Genomic DNA, 22,498 nt, shown 5'->3' with positions numbered 1-22,498 from the left:
CAGGGTTATTGTACAGATATTTTGTCCATACCAGCATTCCATCTTCTGTTGTATACTGTTTGAAACTAATGACTTGTGTGGGCTCAGGCATTCTTATTGGCTCTCATTTAGTATTTCCAATTAATGCTGCCAATGGGGTGGATTTACATGCCTTCTGTTATACATCACTAGGTAGGGGAAACATTCCCCAGTCAGATACAATATCCATCCCCACAGTACATTCAGGTAAGGGAGACACTACCACTTCACATGAAGTCTGTTCAAACATCCCAATTTTAAACCTAATCTCATCAACTATTAAATTTCTGTATTTTCCCAATTTAATTGTATCCTCTATTAGGACTTTACCAACAGGTTTTGGTTTTACTATGCTCAGTAGGGGTAGTATTCCTTAGTCAGACATAATATCCAATCCCATAAAACATTTAACTAAAGCATTCAGGCACCACTTCACATAAAATGCTGTTCAAATGTCATCAACTGTTGGCTCTCCTCCCAATCTAACCATAGCACCATACCCCCCATTAGGACTTCACCAACAGGTTTTGGAATCACAGTGCATGGGACTTCCATATCAAGAGTCCCAGAGAGTTTTCTCTACCCCCTGACAATTTTACCCCAGCCTTTCCCTCAATCTTTAGCTTGATTAACTTGCCCAACCACCATCCTAGGTGATTCTAGGATTTTTCATTATCTTCTTTGCTTTTTGACTTTTTTAATTCCTCCAAATTGGGGAAAATAGAGCAGACTAGTTTAGAGGCCTTTAATGTTGGGAGGCCAGGAGGGGCTTCCACTGATCCCCTAACCTGTGATAGTGTTGCACTAAGACCTTTGTTTCAGCCTGATCAATGTGGTTTATTCATCTTATTTTTAAATAACTATGTAAAGAGTTCCACACTGTTGGAAATCCTTTCACTCTGCCTTCTCTCTTTCCCTATATTCTTGTGAATTACTCTAATTTTCTTAGTATCTGTAAGACCTATAAAGGGAAGCTGAGAAAGCAAATCTGTTAAATTTTTGCTCAGTTTTGCGGCACTAAGGTTACATGGGGTGCCCATACCAAAGAGGCCCCCATAATCACATTTATCATGACCTGGATAAGGGACATATTCAGTGGATGAATATTCTAACCATGGTAAAGCCAATCCAGCAGGGCTTGCATATGAAGTATATCAGTTGCTTCATCTGGCATGTTCCACTTGGCATTCATAGGAGGAACAGGGCAATTTCCCTTCTCAGGGTAAACAAACTTTACAACAGCTTTTATCTAATTCATCAGCCTAGCTGTTCCCTTGAGAATGACCTGCCACATTGCTGGATCATGTATAGCCATATGTATAGTAAGCAGTGGGTCCTGTATTAACCCAGATATGCCCTCCATTTTGCAGCATTCAAAACCAAAGATACTGCCTCTAAGATAATGACTGTCACAACTGATTTTTATAAAGTTTCTTCAAGAAGCTGATGATACCAATCCACAAAAGGAGACAACTTCTTTATATACACCCCTTATTTAGTTTCAGTAGTTTCTTGGTTTTGTCCTTCTCCCACTTGGACTACACTCTTGGTGACCACATGTAGAAGAGGCACTATCAGTTGCCCCTGCTTAATTTTTCCCTTTGGGATTGGCCAGATCCTAATGGTCTTAGCTCAGCCCTGCTGAAATCTGAGCTTGGTCCAGGTCCAGGACCTGCCTCAACACTGTTTTACACTTTCATTTTAGCTATTGCAGGTAACAATAACCAGGGTATTGTTATTTCAGTTTTTTTTTTTTTTAATTAACATTTCCTTACTCATCCAGTGAGCCACCTCTCTGGGAGTTAGGTTCACTGTCATTTCTAAATTCCATTGTCAGCTTTTACCTTTAATAATTGATCACTGTACAGCTGCAGTTTCATACCATGGGTGACTGGGTAGCCATCCATAATCAAAAGTTTCCTCATCCCTTGCCCTCTCATTCTTTCTCTTTCCAAACCACATGTTTCAGTGAATCAGGGTTGTTTCAGAGAATCCCACTTCTCACACTGATTATGTGGGTACAGAAGTTCGATTAGCAATTGCAAAGACCCATTGGTTCAGCATGGAGCTGGCCTACACTTCTGGTGCAGTTACCTGGTTCCAGTTCAGGAGGAAGTACAGACTGGGAGCATGTATATCTGGCTTAGTCTCTTTGGTGGTGGCCTGAAAGACTAAATCAGGACACTTGCTGAAGGCTTGCTGTCCCAGAACATGCCTTTGCATGTAGAAGGCAGCTCATGGAGCTACACTAAAGAAGGCAGTGGGAGAGCAGCCTAGTCATGGCTGCCTGGGGAGAGTACAGTGCATTGTCTAGTATGTTTCCTGAGGAAGAGGGGACATTTGTATCTGTTTAAACAGGGATTTCCTGGGGCCATACATGCATGTCCTAGACAAGATGCATGCTCAGAAAGACCAGGACAGCTCCTACTGTTTTGTCTTGAGCTATTCTCTGAACTTATTGTATGGAAAACCTTTGAAAGAGAGCAATCACACAGGTCAATCTGCAAAGACTGGGAAAGGTCTTTTCCTTTCTTTCTTTCTTCCTTTTCTTTCTTTCTTTCTTTTTTTAATCTTCATTTTATTGAGATACATTCACATACCATGCAGTCATACAAAACAAATCGTACATTCGATTGTTCACAGTACCATTACATAGTTGTACATTCATCACCTAAATCAATCCCTGACACCTTCATTAGCACACACCCAAAAATAACAAGAATAATAATTAAAGTGAAAAAGAGCAATTGAAGTAGAAAAGAACACTGGGTACCTTTGTCTGTTTGTTTGTTTGTTTCCTTCCCCTATTTTTCTACTCATCCATCCATAAACTAGACGAAGTGGAGTGTGGTCCTTATGGCTTTCCCAATCCCATTGTCACCCCTCATAAGCTACATTTGTATACAATTGTCTTCGAGATTCATGGGTTCTGGGTTGTAGTTTGATAGTTTCAGGTATCCACCACCAGCCACCCCAATTCTTTAGAACCTAAAAACGGTTGTCTAAATTGTGCGTTAGAGTGCCCACCAGAGTGACCTCTCGGCTCCTTTTGGAATCTCTCTGCCACTGAAGCTTATTTCATTTCCTTTCACATCCCCCTTTTGGTCAAGAAGATGTTCTCCGTCCCACGATGCCAGGTCTACATTCCTCCCCGGGAGTCATGTTCCACGTTGCCAGGGAGATTCACTTCCCTGGGTGTCTGATCCCACGTAGTGGGGAGGGCAGTGATTTCACCTTTCAAGTTGGCTTAGCTAGAGAGAGAGGGCCACATCTGAGCAACAAAGAGGCATTTGGGAGGAGGCTCTTAGGCACAATTATAGGGAGGCCTAGCCTCTCCTTTGCAGCAACGGTCTTTCTTTCTTTCTTTCTTTCTTTCTTTCTTTCTTTCTTTCTTTCTTTCTTTCTTTTCTTAGCATTCAAGGAAAGCTTTTTCAAACACCAGCTGGATTCAGGCTTGAGGAACAGACATCTCAGAGTCTAAATTCTAACAGTAACAGTAAAATATTAACAAAGATTACAAAACATTCAAATAAATGGGAAATGATGGCTCAGGCAAAGGAGAAAATTAAAGCATTAGAAACCATGAATGAGGAGAAACAGACCTGGTACATAGACTTTTAAAACATGGTCTTTAATATGCTTAAAGAGTGACAGAAAAACTTGAAGAAAGAGCTAAAGGAAATCAGGAAAATGATCAGTGAACACAAATAGAATGTCAATAGAGAGATGGAAATTATGAAAAGGAGGCAAACAGAACTGAAGTTCTTAGTAACAGAAATTAAAAAATTCTCTAGAGGGGTTTAACAGTAGATTGGAGCTGGCAGAAGAAAGAATCAGTGAAGATAAGACCATTGAAATCATCCAGTTGAGTAGCAGAAGGAAAAAAAAAATGAAGAAAAGTGAACATAGCCTAAGGAACCTGTGGGACACCATCAAGTGTACTAACGCATTATGAGAGTCCTTTCTAGGAGGAGAAAGAGAGAAAGGAGCAGAGCACAATAACAACAATAAAAACAACAACAACAAATAATGACTGAAAACTTCTCAAATTTAACAAAAGTCATGACTGTACACATCCAAGATGCTCAGCGTACTCAACAAAGATTCAGATAGGATAAACCCAAAACCCAAACTGGCCAACACTGCACCATGTTATAATCAGACTACTGAATGCCAAAGATAAAGAGAGAATTCTGAAAGCTGCTGGAGAAGCAACATGTCATGTACAAGGGAGTCTCAATATTATTGAGAAAATACTTTAATATTGAGAAAATATTATTATTGAGAAAATAGTTTAATCAATAAGATTATGTGCTGATTTCTCATCAGAAACCACGGAGCCAAGAAGGCAATGGGATGACATATTTAAAGTGCTGAAAGCAAAAAATTGCTAACCAAGAATTCTGTATCTGGCAAAACTGTCCTTCAAGAATGAGGGAGAGATTAAGAAATTCCCAGATAAACAAAAGCTGAGCAAGTTCATAATCACTAGACCAGCCCTACAAGAGTTGCTAAAGGAGTTCTGCTGGTTGAAAGGTGTGCCAGTTTGAATATATTGTGTCCCCCAAATGCCATTATCTTTGATGTAACTTGTGTGGGCAGATGTTATCAGTGTTGATTAGATTGTAATTCTTTGAGTGTTTCTTTGGAATGCGCCCCACCCAGCTGTGGGTGATGACTCTGATTGGATAATTTCCATGGAGGTGTTGCTCCGCCCATTCGGAGTGGGTCTGAGTTGATCAGTGGAGCCAGATAAATGAGCTGTCAAACAGAAGGAACTCAGTGCAGCTGAGAGTGAACTTTTGAAGAGGAGCTACAGCCAAGAGGGACACTTTGAGGAATGCACAGGAACTGAGAGAGGAGCTGCAGATGATGGGACAGTTTGAAGACAGCCATTGAAAGCAGACTTTTGTTCCAGAGAAGCTGTGAGAGGAAAAACACCCCAAGAGCAACTAAGAGTGACATTTTTGAGGAACGTCCTGGGAGAAAGCCATTTTGAAACCAGAACTTTGGAGCAGACGCCGGCCACGTGCCTTCCCAGCTAACAGAGGTTTTCCGGACGCCATTGGCCATCCTCCAGTGAAGGTACCCGATTGCTGATGTGTCACCTTGGACACTTTATGGCCTTAAGACTGTAACTGTGTAACCAAATAAACCCCCTTTTATAGAAGCCAATCCATTCCTGGTGTTTTGCATTCTGGCAGCATTAGCAAACTAGAAGAAAAGGAAGGACAATAGTCAGTAGAGCAAAGCTGCATGAAGAAATAGAGATACCTGGTGAGGGTAATGACATGGGTAAATATAAATGCCAGTATTATTGTACTTTTGGTTTGTAATTCCACTTTTTACTTCCTACAAAAACTAAAAGGTAACTGCATAAAATGTAATGATAAATCTGTGGTTTTGAAATTATTATGTATAAACATTTAATTTTTGACAAGAGCTATGTAAAGGTGGGGAGATGGAGGGTAATAGGAACATAGTTTGTGTATACTATTTAAGTTGGTATCAAAGCAAATGTGTTTATTATAGATTTAGGATGTTAAATTTAAGTCCCATGGTAGCTAGAAAGAAAATATTGGAGAACATAGAAGCTCATTGAGAAAGAAAGTTGAGTACAGGTTGCCAGGGGCAGGGGTTAGGAGTTAATGTAAAATGGGCATAGGGCTTCTTTTGGGGGGAGATGGGGAAGTTTAAGTAATGGAGGTGAGGGTACTGCAATATTGTAAATTCCACTGAATGGTATGCCTGGGAGTGGGTGAGATGGAAAAGTTTATGTTATATACATATGCCCACAGTTAAAAAGAAAAAGAACCACTAAAGAGAAAGTGAAAATTAAATGCAATACAGAACCCTGGATGGGATCTATTAAAGTAGGAGAAAATACTTAAAAGGACATTACTGGAATATGAAAAAATGGGAATATGGACTGAAGTTTTATATTAATGTTAAATTTCTTGAAGTTGATAACTGCCCTTAAGGTGGTTATATTAGAATATCTTTGTTCTTAGGAAATGTACATGGCAGTATTAAATGTTCAAGGTATATGATGTATACAACCTACACTCAAGTATTCAGAGTATGGATTGCTTAATACAGACACAGACAGGTAGATGGAGAGATAGATGGATGGATAGATAGAATGATTTGGTAAATGTGGCAAAATGTTAAAATTGGTTGATCTGGGTTTCTGGAGATACATGGATATGTTGCAATTCTCTGTATGTGATTTGTGTTAGTTTTATAACTGTCCTGTAAGTTTGAAAGTATTTCAAAATAAAATGTTTAAAATTTTTATGAAGGTGTTTTTATTGTGTTTGTGTTCACAAGATATATGATATGAAGTTGTCTTTTAATGATTTTTCTGGTTTTGGTGTCAGGGTAATCCTGCACTGATAAAATGAATTATGAAGGTTTCTCCCTTTTTCTGTTCTCTGGAAGAGTGTGTTCATGATTAATATTATTTCTTTCTTAAATATTTGATACAATTCACCAGTGAAGATATTTGGGCTGACTTTCTTTGTGGGAAAGGTTTTTTAAAATGAATTTACTATCTTTAATAGAACTATTCAGATTATTTATTCTTCTTGAGGGAACTTTTGTAGTTTGTGTCTTTTTTTTAATTATTTTATTTTATTTTTTTTCATTTTTATTGAGATTGTTCAGATACCATACAATTATCTAAAGATCCAAAGTGTACAATCACTTGCCCCTGGGTACCCTCATACAGCTGTGCATCCATCACACTTAATTTTTGTTCAATTTTTAGAAACTTTTCATTACTCCAGACAAGAAATAAAGTGAAAGATGAAAAAAGAAAAAAAGAAAAGGAAACTCTAATCCTCCCCTATCCCTAACCAACCCCCCTCAATTGTTGACTCGTAGTATTGATATAGTACATTTGTTACTGTTTATGAAAAAATGTTGAAATACTACTATGTAGTTTGTGTCTTTTGAGGAACTTTTCCATTTCATTTATGTGGTAAATTTGTTGGCCTTAAGTTGTTCATAATGGCCCCTTATTATCCTTTTAAAAAGAGTAGGGTCTCTAGTAATGTTCCCTGTTTCATTTCTGATTCTGGTAATTTGTGTCTTTTATCTTTTTTTTTAATGTTGGTCAGTTTTTCTAGCAGTTTATCCATTTTATTGATTGTTTCATAGAAATAGCTTTTGGTATCATTGGTTTTTCTCTGTAGATTTTGTTTTCTATTGGATTGATTTCTGCTTCTTTATTTACTGGTAGAAGCTTAGATGATTATTATTTTTTTTTAATTAAAAAAATTTTTTTTATTGAGATTGTTCAGATATCATACAACTATCCAAAGATCCAAAGTGTACAATCAGTTGCCCACGGCACCACCATACAGCTGTGCATCCATCAACACAATTATTTTTTTTTTCAATTTTTAGAACATTTTCACTACTTCAGAAAAGAAACAAAGACAAAAAAAAGGAAACTCACATCCTCCCATACCCCTAACCACACCCCCCCCCATTATTGATTCATAGTTTTGGTATAGTACATTTGTTACTATTGATGAAAGAATGTTAAAATACTACTAACTGTAGTATATAGTTGGCAATAGGTATGTATTTTTTCCCTATATGCCTCTCTATTATTAACCTCTAGTTTTGGTGACATACCTTTGTTCTAGTTTGTGAGAGAGATTTCTAATATTTGTATAGTTAATCATGGACATCGTCCACCACAAGATTCTCTGTTTTATACATTCCCATATTTTAACCTCCAACTTTCCTTCTGTTGACATGCGTGACTCTGAGCTTATCCTTTCCACCACCTTCACACAGCTTTTAGCAATGTTAGTTATTCTCACAACATGCTACCATCACCCCTGTCCATTTCCAAATATTTAAGTTCACCCTAGTTGAACATTTTGCACATGATAAGCAACTGCTCCCCATTCTCTAGCCTCATTCTATATCCTGGTAACTTATGTTTCATGTCTATGAGTTTACATATTATAATTAGTTCATATCAGTGAGACCCTGCAATGTTTGCCTTTATGTATCTGTCTTATTTCACTCAACATAGTGCCTTCAAGGTTTGTTCATCAACCCATTTCTTTTAAGATGGTTTTTTTCCAACACTATACCTTCCGTCCTAAGTAAACAATCGTTGGTTCCCCGTATAGTCATGTGTTTATGTATTGAGCAACATCGCCACTCTCTATCTAAGGACATTTCTTCCACACAGACGGAGGAAGAGTCAAAGAAGGCAGAGAGGCAAAAGGAAAAGGCAAGAGAGAGAAAAACAAACAAACAAACAAACAAACAAAAAATCTTGATAGCTAGAAGGTGACAAAAGGAAAGATAGCATTAACCTAAAGTAGAATAAAGAGTCAGACAACATCACCAATGTCTGGAGTCCCATACCCTTCCCCGATTCCCCAACCCCCATATGCATTTAGCTTTGTTATATTGCTTTTGTTACATTAAGGGAAGCATATTACAATGTTTCTGTTAATTCTAGCCTCTAGTTTGCATTGATTGTATTTTCCCCCCAATCCCACCCTAATTTTAACACCTTGCAATGTTGACATTCATTTGTTCTACCTTATGTAAAAACATATTTGTACCTTTTATTACAATTGTTGAGCATCCTAGGTTTCCCTGAGTTACACAGTCCCAGTCTTTATTGTTTGTCTTTTGTTCTGGTGTCCCACATGATCCCAGCCTTCCTCTTTCAACCATATTCACAGTCATCTTTGTTCAGTGTACTTACATTGCTGTGCTACTATCTCCCAAAATTGTTTTCCAAAGCTCTCACTCCTGTCTTTTCCTGTCTGCAGTGCTTCCTTTAGTGTTTCCTGTAGAACAGGTTTCTTGTTCACAAACTCGGTCATTGGCTGTTTGTCAGAGAATATTTTAAGCTTTCCCTCAAATCTGAAGGATAGTTTTGCCGAATATAGGATTCTTGGTTGGTGGTTTTTCTCTTTCAGTATCTTAAATATATCACCCCACTTCCTTCTTGCCTCTATGGTTTGTATTGAGAAATCCACACATCGTCTCATCAAGCTTCCTTTGTATGTGATTGTGCCAGTTTGAATGTATTGTCCCCCAAATGCCATTATCTTTGTGGTCTTGTGTGGGGCAGATGTTTTTGGTGCTGGTTAGATTTGCTTGGAATGTGCCCCACCCAGCTGTGGGAGATGATTCTGATGAGATGTTCTCATGGAGGTGTGGCCCCGCCCATTCAGGGTGGGCCCTTATCGGTGGAGCTATATAAATGAGCTGACTCGGGGGGAAGAAAGAGAGTGCAGCTGGGAGTGATGTTTTGAAGAGGAGCAAGCTTGCTGGAGAGGAACATCCTGGGAGAAAGCCATTTTGAGGCCAGAGTGTTGGAGCAAACGCCAGCTGCCTTCCTAGCTAGTAGAAGTTTTCCAGACGCTATTGGCCATCCTCCGGTGAAGGTACCTGATTGCTTGGATGCTTTGTGGCCTTAAGACTGTAACTGTGTGGTGAAGTAAACCCCCGTTTTATAAAAGCCTATTCATCTCTGGTGTTTTGCATTCTGCAGCATTAGCAGACTAGAACAGATTTTGGTACCAGAGAAGTGGGGTGCTTTTGCTGCTGAGTTTGCAAATACCAAACATGTTGGAACGGCTTTTCAAATGGATAAGGGGAAGACTCTGGAAGAATTGTGAGGAGCTTGATAGAAAAGGCCAAAACTGCTTTAAAGAGACTGTTTGTGGAAATATGGACTCTAAAGATACTTCTGATGAGGACTTGAACAGAAATGATGAATGTGTTGTTGCAAACTGGAAGAAAGGTGATCCTTGTTTTAAAGTGGCACAAAATTTGGCAAAATTGAGTCCTGGTGTCAGATGGAAGGAAGAATCTGGAAGCAACAACCTGGAATACTTAGCTGAGGAGATCTCCAGACTACGTGTGGAGGACGTATCCTGGCTTCTCCTTGCAGCTTATAGTAAAATGCGAGCAGAGAGAGATAAACTTAGAACTGAACTCTTGGGTTCAAAGAAACCAGAAGTTGATGGCTTGGAAAATTACGGGCTTCCAGTGGGTAGAATCCCAGAAGCTACAGCCCAACCTGAGGACAAGCCAAGACTGGATAAGGAGTTAAAGCAGAAAGGATTTGTGGGAAGTCCTATTGTCTGATGGCTTTGACCCCTGTGTGCTTCATGCAAAGCCAACAGAATTTTTGCGAGATCTTTATAGACGGAGCCATTGCCGGTCTGGACTGGAGGAGACAGACAAGGAACAAACTGAAGGAAAAATTTCTTCAAAGACAGAGCCATGGAGGTTGAGGTCTGGAGTCAAGAGGTCTCGGGCTGGGAGAGCGGAGCAGCCCACATGCATGGAAAGGGTGAGTTTGCCCCGGAGGTCGAGGGCGGGCCTTCTGCCTCGATGCTCTGGAAGAGTTTTGCCACCTCAGGTCCCAAAGAGGTTGGAGCACATTCCCAGGGAATTGGGGAGAGCCTGGCTGCCACCACACTGTTCTGAAGGGGTTGAGCGTGTGCCCCGGAGATGGAAGGGAATCCGGGAGCTGCCCCGATGTTTGAGGAGGGTGGGGCCGAGAAGGTGGTCTCCCCAATGCGTGGACGTGTTGGAGCACTCACTCAAGCATTTGGAGAGGAAACAGCTGCCAAAAAGGTTCTTGGGAAGGGTTAGGCTCCCGTTCTCTCAAGCCCCAAGGATGCAACGTTGTTCTGTTAATGACTCTCAGACTTTGAAATCTGATGGACTTTGTCCTGTGGGTTTTAGGAACTGTTTTGCTCCTGTTAACCCTGTTTTCCTTACTGTTTCTCCTTATGACAATGGAAATGTTTATCCTATGAATGTCTCTCCTTTGTATATTGGAAGCATATAACTTGTTCTAAGTTCACAAATCCACAGCTAGAGGGGAATTATGCCTTAGGACTGACCACGCCTAAATTGATTTTGATGGGATTTTGTACTTAACTTTTGTTACTGAAATGATTTAAGTTTTTGTGATATTGTGATGAAATGAATGTATTTTGTATTTGGAAAGATAATGTCATTTTGGGTTCCAGGGGGTGGAATGTGCCAGTTTGAATGTATTGTCCCCCAAATGCCATTATCTTTGTGGTCTTGTGTGGGGCAGATGTTTTTGGTGCTGGTTAGATTTGCTTGGAATGTGCCCCACCCAGCTGTGGGAGATGATTCTGATGAGATGTTCTCATGGAGGTGTGGCCCCGCCCATTCAGGGTGGGCCCTTATCGGTGGAGCTATATAAATGAGCTGACTCGGGGAGAAGAAAGAGAGTGCAGCTGGGAGTGATGTTTTGAAGAGGAGCAAGCTTGCTGGAGAGGAACATCCTGGGAGAAAGCCATTTTGAGGCCAGAGTGTTGGAGCAAACGCCAGCTGCCTTCCTAGCTAGTAGAAGTTTTCCAGACGCTATTGGCCATCCTCCGGTGAAGGTACCTGATTGCTTGGATGCTTTGTGGCCTTAAGACTGTAACTGTGTGGTGAAGTAAACCCCCGTTTTATAAAAGCCTATTCATCTCTGGTGTTTTGCATTCTGCAGCATTAGCAGACTAGAACAGTGATAGATCGTTTCTCTCTTGCTGCTTTGAGGATTCTCTCTTTATCTTTGATGTTTGATAGCCTGATTATTAAGTGTCTTGGCGTAGGCCTATTCGGATCTATTCTGTTTGGGGTATGCTGCGCTTGTTGGATCCGTAATTTTATGTCTTTCATAAGAGATGGGAAATTTTCATTGATTCTTTCCTTTTCCCTTCTCTTCTCCTTCTGGGACACCAATGACACGTAAATTCTTGCTTTTGTTCTGTCTTTAAGTTCCCGGAGACAATGCTCGTATTTTTCCATTCTTTTCTCTATTTGTTCTTTTGTGTGTAGGCTTTCAGGTGCCTTGTTCTCCAGTTCTCGAGCGTTTTCTTCTGCCTCTAGATATCTGCTGTTGTATGTTTCCAGTGTGTCTTTCATCTCTTCTGTTGTGCCCTTCATTTCCATAGATTCTGCCAGTTGGTTTTTTGAACTTTCAATTTCTACTTTATGTATGTCTTGTGTTTTCATTATACGGTTCATCTCTTTTGCCATATCTTCCCTAAACTTTTTGAATTCAGTTAGTATTAGTTGTTTCAATTCCTGCATCACAGTTAAAGTGCAAGTTTGTTCCCCTGACCGGGCCATACCCTCATTTTTCTTGGTGTAGGTTGTAGTTTTCTGTTGTCTAGGCATGGTTTCCTTGGTTGCCCCAATCAGGCCTCCCCAGACCAGAATGGGCTAAGGTCCTAGAAGGAAGAAATATTCAGTATCTGGTTTCCCTGAGGGTGTGTCTTAGAAAATTGGTACACCCTCTAATGCCTTAGGTCACTGTGCTTTTCTGCCCAGCAGGTGGCTCCTGTTAGCCTGTAATTCTTGACTGGTGTAAGTTCTTAATGAAAGGCAGGTAGTAGAGCTGGGCCCCACCCCTTTCCTCTTAGAGAAGATAGACGCCCTAGGGGGAGGTTATTAGCATTTCAATGGTCTCTCTCTGCCTGTGCTATACCCTTGTGTGGGTCACAGAACTGGGAACTGAAAATGACTGAGGCTTTCTCCACTGACTCGAAAAAGGAACAGAGCTAGTCCCAGGTGAACCTCCAGCTCTCCAAGGTCAGTTGTCTCCCAAAGCCTCTGTTTACTTGTTGGCGATTCGTACCTCGTAGTGAGTAGTTCACACTTGCTAATTAAAACCCCAGTTGGAGCTCAGCTGAGCTATATTCGCTTGCTGGGAGAAAGCTTCTCTCTGGCACCATGAGGCTTTGTAGCTCGGGCTGTGGAGGAGGGGTCTCCTGATTTGGATCTGCAGTTTTTATTTACAGATTTTATCCTGTGATCTCAGGCATTCCTCCCAATTCAGATTGGTGTATGATGAGTGGATGGTCACGTTCGTCCCCCTGCAGTTATTCTGGATTATTTACTAGTTGTTTCTGTTTTTTTTTCAGTTGTTCTATGGGGACTACTTAGCTTCCACTCCTCTCTATGCTGCCATCTTAGATCCCAGAAGCTTAGATTATTGATTTAGCACCTCTCTTTTTTTTTCTAGTATATATAATTGACACTATAATTTTTTCTTAAGTACTGCTTTAGCTGCACCCCTGAAATTTTAATATGCTGTGTTTTCATTTCATTTAGTTGAAAATATTTTCTAGTTTCCCTTGTGATTTTTAATTCGACCCAAGTGTCATTTAAAAGTATTTTTAAAATTTCTAAATTTTTGAGGATTTCTCATATATATTTCTATTATTGATTTCTAGTTTAATTCCATTGTGGTCACAGAACTTATTCTCTACATTTCTGTATTTGTAATTTTATTGAAACATTTTATGGCCCAGAATATGGTCCATCTTGGTGAATATCCCATGTATATTTGTTGGGGGTATGTGTTCTGCTGACATTGGGTTGAGTGTTCTATAAAAGACAATTAGGTCAAATTGGTTGATAGTGTTCAGGTTTTGTATATCCTTATTGATTTCTTTGGCTAATTGTTCTGTCACGGAGAAAGGAGTGTTGAAATCTCCAAGTACAATTGTGAATTTGTCTTTTACTCCTTTCAGTTTTCTTAGTTTTTTTGCTTCATGTATTTTGAAACTCTTGTTCAGTGCATACATCTAGGATTTTTGTCTTCTTAATTCATTAATCCACTTTTATTATTAAATTCCCTAGTTATCCCTGTTAATTTTCCTTCTGAAGTCTGCTTTGTCTGATATTAATTAGCCACTTAAGCTTTCTTTTCCTCTGCAGGTTTCTTTTGATAGTTTGCATGATACATCTTTTTCATTCTTTCACTTTTATCCTGCCTCTGTTTTTATATTTAAAGAGCATTTATTACATATAGCATATAGGTGAGTATTGCTTTTATCTCCAAGTTGATAATCTTTGACATTTAATTGAAGTTTTAAACTATGCATATTTAATGTAAGTATCAATATGGTTGGATTTTTAAAAAATTTCCCCCCTTTTTTCTCTTTTTTTTTTCTTTTCCTGCCTTTTTGAATAATTCGGTACTTTCTAAGATTCCATTTGATCTCAGTAGTGGTGTACTAGCTTTACCTTTTAATTTTATTTTGTAAATGGTTGCTCTGTGGTTTACAGTATCCATTTTTACCTTGCTTTATGAGTCTACCTTCAAATAATACTATACCATTTTGCATATATCATAAGAATCTTAGAACTGTATCCTTCAGTTTCCCTATTATCCTTTGTTTTATTGCCATTCATTTCAATTCTACTTATGTTACAAACTTCACAATACGTTATACTATTTAAATTGTTATAGTCAATTATCTTGCAAAGCAATTTAAAAATGAGAAAACATCTTTTCTTCTATTTCCCCCCATATTTACCATTTCTGATGATCTTCATTCCTTTAAAATAGATCCATATTTCCATTTTGCATCCTTTTCTTCTACCTGAAGAACTTCTTTTAATAGTTCTTACAGTACAAGTTGGCTGACTATGAACTCTTTCAGTTTGTTCACCTGTAAAACTTTATATTTCCATCCGTTTTGAAAGATGTTTTTGCTGGGTATAGAATTCTAGGTTGATGTTTTTTCTCTTTCACCGATTTAAAGATGTCCTTCTATTGTCTACTGGGTTGCATGGTTTGTGATGAGAAGTCTGCCATCATTCCATTCTTTCTTCCTGTGTGTTGTGTTCAGTGTTTTTTTTTTTTTTTCCTTTGCTTTTAAAATTTTTTTCTTAATACTGGTTTTCATCCACTCGATTATAATGCATCTTGCATGGGTGTTCTTTAAGTTTCTTCTGCATAGTGTTAATTGAGCTTCTTGGATCTTTGGGATTTTAAATTTTCATTAAATTTTGAAATTTTCTAGCTTTCCCCCCTAAATATCTTGTCTTTTCTCTCTCTTCTTCTAGGCTTCTACTGGCTCCTATGTGAAACTACTTGGTATTGTCTCAGGGATCTCAGAGTTTCCTTTCATTATTTTGTCTTCTTTTTTTCTCTACACTTTATTTTGGATAGATGCTATTGCTGTGTCTTCAGACTCACAAATTTGTTTGCCTGTACTTTCTAATCTGCTATTTATCCTACCCAGTGTATTTTTAATTTTGATGTTGTATTTTTCATCTCTAGAAGTTCCTTTTGAGTCTTTATTACATGTTCCATTTCTCTTGTCATCATGTTATTGTTTTTCTTTATATCAGGGGTTAGAAAACGTTATCTGTGAAGGACCAGATAGTAAATATTTTAGGCTTCTTTGTCTGTAAACAAAACTTAATTTACAATAGGAGGCAATGGGCTTTATTTGGCTTGTAGCCTGTAGTTTGCTGATCCCTGCCCTATCTTCTGGACCATATTTATAAGATTAATAATAGCTGCGTCAAGGTCTTTGTCTACAAATTCCATCAGCTATGTAATTTTTGTTCTGTTTTTATTGATAGATATTATTTTCCTTGTTATAGGTCATCTTTTCTTCATTTGTACATGTCTAATAATTTTTTGTTGGATGTCAGACATTGTGAATTTTACATTTTTTGGGGGGTTGGATTTTTTTTTTCATACTTATTCCATTTATTTAAAAATCAAAATAGGCAAAATCAAATTATTGTCTTTAAGGAATGTATAATTAGGTGGTAAAACTATAAAGAAAAAGTAATTTCCATAAATATGAGGATAGTAGTTAACTTGAGGGAGAGGAAAGGTGCTATAATCAGTGCTCTGGGGTGCTAGAAATGTTGAGTTTCTTAACCTCAGTGGTTGTTATACAGGTAATTAATTTGTAATATTCATTAAGCAACACATTTATGTTTTATGCACTTTTCTGAACGTATGCTATGTTTCACAATTTAAAAAGTTTAAAAGCTGAATTAAATACATGGGATCATATATGGCCTTAGGCTAAGATTACTTGATACATTTGTCTCAGAATAAGGTTGGTCTTACTAGTGGGACTGATATTCATAATACATAAATAATCGTATTTCATCCATGTACACTATTTTGTTGGCTCCATACCTTATGAGCCAGGCATGGCAGAAACTATTGGATTTTTTTTGTTGTTGTTACAAATGAGAGAACTGAGGCCTGAAGAAGGTAAGCAACTTGTCCAAATCTGTGTTGCTAGTATGTGATAGAGGTGGGACTTGAAACTAGGTCTTTTATTTATTTACTTTTTATTTTTCCAAAATCAAATTTAAAACCCTAGGACAAAAATTCTGGTGAAGTGTATTTACCTTGTGTTCTCCAAGACAGAAAACTGAGCTTATTTAGGGGTAGTGGTGGTGGTTAAATTTCCTGATCTTATTCCAGGAAGATCCCAGAAGGTTCGAGTAGCTTAAGTTTTCAAGACTATTTTCCCACCAGTGTTGAAATGAATTGTGTTCTAGAGTTCCTCAATAACAATAAGTACATGACAGACCAACTAATCCTACAGCAATCAAGAATTAGATAAGTGCCTACTTTATATCTATATGATGAATATGTAGAGATGTGTATACAGCCTTAAGGATGAAGAATGAGGATGTATGTGCAGGGAATGGAGACAGGATAATCTGTGATATTTCTCCTTGGCATGAGTTAGGTATGAGTTAGCTATTTTTGTACATCAGATGTAAGCTAAGATATAAATAAAGCTATAAACTTTTCACAAGTTTTGGTGTTTTATACAAGCTCTTTAGATGTAGTCTACAAATCCACTTCCTCAAGATACCTTTCCTGTTAAAAAATTAAATTATATTATTTAACTTCATTGCAAAGAACATTTCAAAAGTAATCTTTGAAAAGGGTTTGCCTAGTGCAGATCTCCCAAGAGGTATAAATGGAAATAATAAGCAGATAATCCATTGTGTTTCTCTATAATGCTTTAAAATATCCCCCAGCACATGCTTGAGGAAAGCAATGAGTTTCTTCCAATGTAATTTCATATGCTTTTTTTAAATTCAGTTTTATTGAGATATATTCACATACCATACAGTCATCCATGGTGTACAATCAGCTGTTCACAGTACTATCATATAGTTGTACATTCATCACCCCAATCTATTTTTGAACGTTTTCCTTACACCAGAAAGAATCAGAATAAGAATAAAAAATAAAAATAAAAAAGAACACCCCAGTCATCCCCCCATCCCAACCTATTTTTCATTTAGTTTTTGTCCCCAATTTTCTACTCATCCATCCATACATCCATACACTGGATAAAGGGAGTGCGATCCACAAGGTTTTCACAATCACATTGTCATCCCTTGTAATCTACATTGTTATACAATCGTCTTCAAGCGTGAAGGCTACTGGGTTGGAGTATGGTAGTTTCAGTTATTTACTTCTAACTATTCCAATACATTAAAACCTAAAAAGTGTTATCTATATAGTGTGTAAGAATGTCCACCAGAGTGACCTCTAGACTCCATTTGAAATCTCTCAGCCACTGAAGCTTTATTTCGTTTCATTTTGCATTCCCCTTTTGGTCAAGAAGATGTTCTCAATCCCATGATGCTGGGTCCAGATTCATCCCCAGGAGTCATATCCTGCATTGCCAGGGAGATTTACACCCCTGGGAGTCAGGTCCCACGTAGTGGGGAGGGCAGTGAGTTCACCTGCCAAGGTGGCTTAAGTTAGAGAGAGAGAGGGCCACATCTGAGCAGCAAAGAGGCACTTAGAGGGAGACTCTTAGGCACAATGATAAGCAGATTTAGCCTCTCCTTTGCAGTAACAAGCTTCATAGGGGCAAGCCCCAACACAGAGGGCTCAGCATGTCAAGCTGTCAGTCCCCAGTGTTTGTGAGAACATCAGCAACAATCCAGGTGAGGAAGTCCAACACTTTCGGATCCTCCCCTAGCTCCTCAGGGGGGCCCCAAATATATATTTTTATTCTCCACCCAAATTACGTTGGGATGTGTTGCTATTTCACTCTAACCTATATAGACCTACCATATCTCACTTCCTATTCAAAGTTCCATGTAACTGTGGTGTTTGAACAAACTGTAGAAGTTATATTGTTTAGAAAATATAGGTCTTACACCAAATAAATATTTCTTCCCTTGGTCTCACATGGAAGTTAAAGTTTTAATACACAGTTTCAACCTTTGCCCTTTGGCCCTATTTGCCCTAGTCTGATGTGTTGGATTTTAATGGCTTTCTTTAAAGAGGGTTGAATTTTGTTCTGATGTGTAGTTAGGTGTTACTTTGATCCTTTTGATCTTGCTTTTAAATTTTATGGCAAGTCCTTGATAGTCTCTATTCTGACACTAATTTAACCCCACGACTAAGCTGAACATTTCTAAGAACTTTACCCAATGTCTGGTATATTATGAGGTCTCTTCACTCTTCTGGGAACATGAAATTATTCTCAACCTTGTATGAGCTCGAGGAATTATTCGATCTACTACTTTCTGGTAGTTCTTTTCTCAACTTCAGATAGTTTTCTCTCACACATATGCAGATTAGTTCCTGAGTGGACCCCTCTGTAGATCTTAACAGTGCTCACTGTGTGTAGCCCTCTCATCTCTAGTATTCTGCCCCCTCCCCCCCAATTCTAGTCACCTTTGCCTGCCCAAACTCTGATCCCCATATTCTCAACTCAGTGAGTCTATTGGGCTCTGTTTGGGTTTCCCTTCCTGTGCTGCAGCTTGGAAACTCCCTCTAGCAGTAGGCTGGGACAATCATAGGACTCATATCATTTGTGCACTAGCTAGATTCCTTGCTTTCACCCTTGCCCCATCTACTGTTCTGTGTTCATTCGGCAGCTAGAGTGATCCTTTATAAAAAGATGTCAGATCACGCCAGTCCTTCTCCTTGGCTTCCCATCTTACTAAATAAAATCTAAACAAAATAGCACATACTTATAGATCTTAATAATGTTAGCTCTTGGCTAGCTCTCTGACCGTATTTCCTATCATTTTTCATCTTACTCCTTGTGTTCCCACCACATTAGCCTCCTTGCTATTACTCAAACACACCAGGCATCTTCCCACATCTGCCTTTTGTATTTGATACAGCTCTCTATTTCTATGTGCTATTCTGCTAGGTATCTACATTGTTCATTATCCATTTCCCTTAAGCCTTTGTTCAAATGTCACCTTATTAAAGAGACTTTTCCAGGCTACCTTACATAAATACAGTATGGCTTGCTTCAATCTGTCACGGTGTCACCTCATCCTGCTTCACTTTTTTTTGGAGTGTTTGTTACCAGACATATAGTGTATGTTTATTTGTTTGTCTCCCTTAGTGGCATGTAAGCTCCTTGAAGGAAGGAATTTTATTTTTTTCTTTGTTCATTGCCATATCCTTAGCACGTAGTATGGTGCCTGGCACTGTGAATGAATTAAAAATACATCCTCTGAAAGGAACAGCTTTTAGAAAATGATGTCCACTAGATGGCATTGCTTTCAAACCTTACGTAATTAATGTCTGGGAGCAAAAGTTAGGTTTTTTTCTGTTGCTTGCTCTGGTTAAAAGATCATTGCGATGAAGATTGTGAAAATAAATTGCCACGGTTAACGTGAGACATATAGAATACTACATTTATATTTGGTTTTGATTTATATTTTTTCAGATTTTCAAAGTAAAAAACACTTGGAGAAACTTATAGAAATTTGCAGCATAGTGATGCATAAATAACCATGTGATACATGGTTACATAAATAACCATGTGATACAGTTATTTAGTAAGGTAACTTTTAACAAAGTTAGTTTGTGTCCATACATTTATTGACCACCATATCTTCTGAGGGACCTTAATGGAATGAAAGAGCAGTAATAAGTTCCAGAACCTTTTACCACTCAAGACCTTGTTGCAATTCAGCCTAGTGCTGGAGGGTGGAGAGTTATTGTGTGTCAGCTGTCCAGTGGTTGTTGCCAGTGAGTTAGGTGCTCTCAATCTTGTTTCTAATCAACTGGGCATCCATATTTTGAAAAACTTCCATGTTTCTGGTAGATGTTGCCATATCTATCCCATTAAAAAATATGGGCATCCATATTTTGAAAAACTTCCATGTTTCTGGTAGATGTTGCCATATCTATCCCATTAAAAATCAGTGGGTTCCAAGTGCCAGAGCTTTTTAGCTGACTCCTCTCTAGCACTAAATTCAGCAAGTAGTGGCCCTAATAAAAAAATTTATACATTTTCTCCAAGCCCTCAGAATTTTCCAGCTCTGCCTTTGCCAATGCCATCTCTCTGATTTCCTTTTGTCTTCGTCACTTACCTCATTTCCTTCTTTCATTCAATCCCTATGCCTCTTACAAGAACTTCTTTTGGTACTATTCCTTATTCTTGGAGTAATTTTTCCTTTTCCTGTTCAACCTAATTATGTTTTTTTGTTGTCAAATTGTTCAAAATATGCTTTTCGATAATGTTGGCTAGTTCTCTTTTATTTATCTCTTCTCTTTTCCTGTTTTAGGGTTTTCTTTTTCATTTTTGATTATAGCATATGTAAGGAACTTACTTTGTTTATCTATTTAGAGTCCTTATTCTCTTCTTGGAACTCTAAATATTTAGAAATGAAAACACTATTCTTTTGTACTTTTGTGTATTTAAATGGAACCCAAAATATAGAATAGTTTTTGTGTTTATAGTTCCACTTCTCATTCCCCCTTGTATGGTTAACTACTAAGGTTAACTACTGATAAAGCATCATTTTAAATAGCAGACACTTATACTTAAAGATATATGTATATATTTAGCATTTTTAAGCAGAAATATTTGAAATCTTTAGTAATTCTTTCCATGTCTTGCACTATTAATGAAGATATTTACATATGTTTAAACTTGTCACTGTCCTACCCCACATTTTTTATCTGGCTTTGAGGTCAGAATAATAATGTTTAGAAAATCTTTTGTTTATTTGTTTACAAATGAACTTTTGGATTGCATTTATTTATATAAATTAAGTTTTCATTGGGAACACATTTTTTGGACTGAGACAAGGAGACTTACTGATACCTGATTATTAGGATGATAATATAACATATTTGTTCAAATATTTTTTTTTATTCAAGAAAATGAATTTGACCTATTTATTAAATATATCTTGCAGCTGATAATCAAAATACAATTTATAAGAAAACATTTATTTTCAGAATGATAAATCTAGGGGACATTGGGGCTTGCTCAAAATTAGATGTGATCTAAAAGCCCTTGTTGATCTCATGCTCTGACTGCTAACCTCTGTTAGCAGGAGAGCTAAACATTTTAAAGGAGAGCTTACATTCTAAAGTTGCATATTGAGAGCCATTTTGCTTAGACCAGCTCTATTGTTAAGACTTTTGTTCGGTGTTATTTGTGGCTTAAGAGTTTCCCAGTGAAACTGATTAGAGGTTCAGCAATGTGGCCTTAAATATCATTGACTATTTCCACTTGTGCTATACTTTCCCCCTACAGACTGGTTGAGATAGCAGAATCCCGTTTTCCCAGATATTTTAATGCTGAGGAAAAATTACTTTTGACAAGCAGTAAAGTTCATCTTTATCGGGAACTCACCTGCGATGAAGTTCTGCAAAGGTATACTGTTTTAGATTTTGGTGTTTAATAATACTTCGTGGATTTGTTTTTTGTTTTTCTTGTTTTCAGATTCTGAGTGAAAAAAAGGCCTTACATATTAGAATGATAACATTTCCAGTTTTTGGGAAAATAATTGGTTATGCTTTATAAATATCGTCATATCTTTTCTAATTCAAATATTGTCTCTCCATGAGTTCTCTCTGGAATTCTTTGACCCTACCATCATTGATTCATTGATTCATTTAGCTAAAAAATGTTATTGAGGTCTTACTACATGTTAGATACTGTGCAAAATACAGAAAATTCAGCATTGAACAAGATATAATAGATATATGCACTCACAGAGTTAACATTTTAGTGGGGAACACAGATAATAAACAAGAAAAATTAAGAAATAAAATTATTCAAATTGTTATAAGTGATATGAAGAAAAGAAAGTGCAATGATGAAGTGCAGAGTAACCACATGAGGTCTTAAGCAAGTATCTTTTTCCCTGACATGTGGTCAGGAAAGCCTCTTTGGGCAAGTGACATGTGAAAAGAAAATGAGCCAGCCAGGCCAAAAGTTAGGTGAAGAGCATTTTAGGCAGAGGTCAGAGCAATGCAATGGCCTAGAAAGAGACCAGTGTGACTGGAGTGCAGGGAGCAAAGTGGAGATTGAGAAGACTGAGGTTGAAAGAAGAGCCAGATCATATATGCCTTGTAGATGTTGGGAAGGAATTTGGATTTTATTCCAAGTGCAGTGGAAGTTCTTAAGGCTTCTGCTGAATGTCCTATATTATCTAAGTTTTATTTGGAAATGATCAATCTGGCTTGCTTTGAAGACTGGATTTTAGATGGACAAAGAATACTCTTAGGTGAAAGATAATGGGGTGAGGACTAGGTTATTGATGGTGGACATGGAGAAAATTGCACTGGATTAGAGAAATGTTTTGGAAGTAGAACCAATAGAAATTGAATGTGGGGGCTGAGAGACAGGAAGGCATCAAGGGTACATGCACACAGTAAGTATATTTAGTT

The 22,498-nt window shown here is 37.9% G+C and overlaps 1 protein-coding gene across 2 annotated transcripts in view; it reads left to right on the top strand.

Moving 5' to 3' along the window:
• Positions 1-22,498, top strand: part of RAD51B (RAD51 paralog B) — a 781,261-nt gene that overhangs the window by 122,897 nt on the left and 635,866 nt on the right. For both annotated transcript variants that reach the window (XM_037832462.1, XM_037832463.1), the window contains exon 6: positions 21,360-21,479. In XM_037832462.1, coding sequence (XP_037688390.1) covers positions 21,360-21,479 — 120 coding nt within the window. The remainder of the gene's footprint in view (positions 1-21,359; positions 21,480-22,498) is intronic.

Source organism: Choloepus didactylus, chromosome 4 (assembly GCF_015220235.1).
Source record: "Choloepus didactylus isolate mChoDid1 chromosome 4, mChoDid1.pri, whole genome shotgun sequence".
In the NCBI taxonomy this organism is placed as follows: domain Eukaryota; kingdom Metazoa; phylum Chordata; class Mammalia; order Pilosa; family Megalonychidae; genus Choloepus; species Choloepus didactylus.
This window is presented reverse-complemented; position numbering and strand designations above follow the sequence as displayed.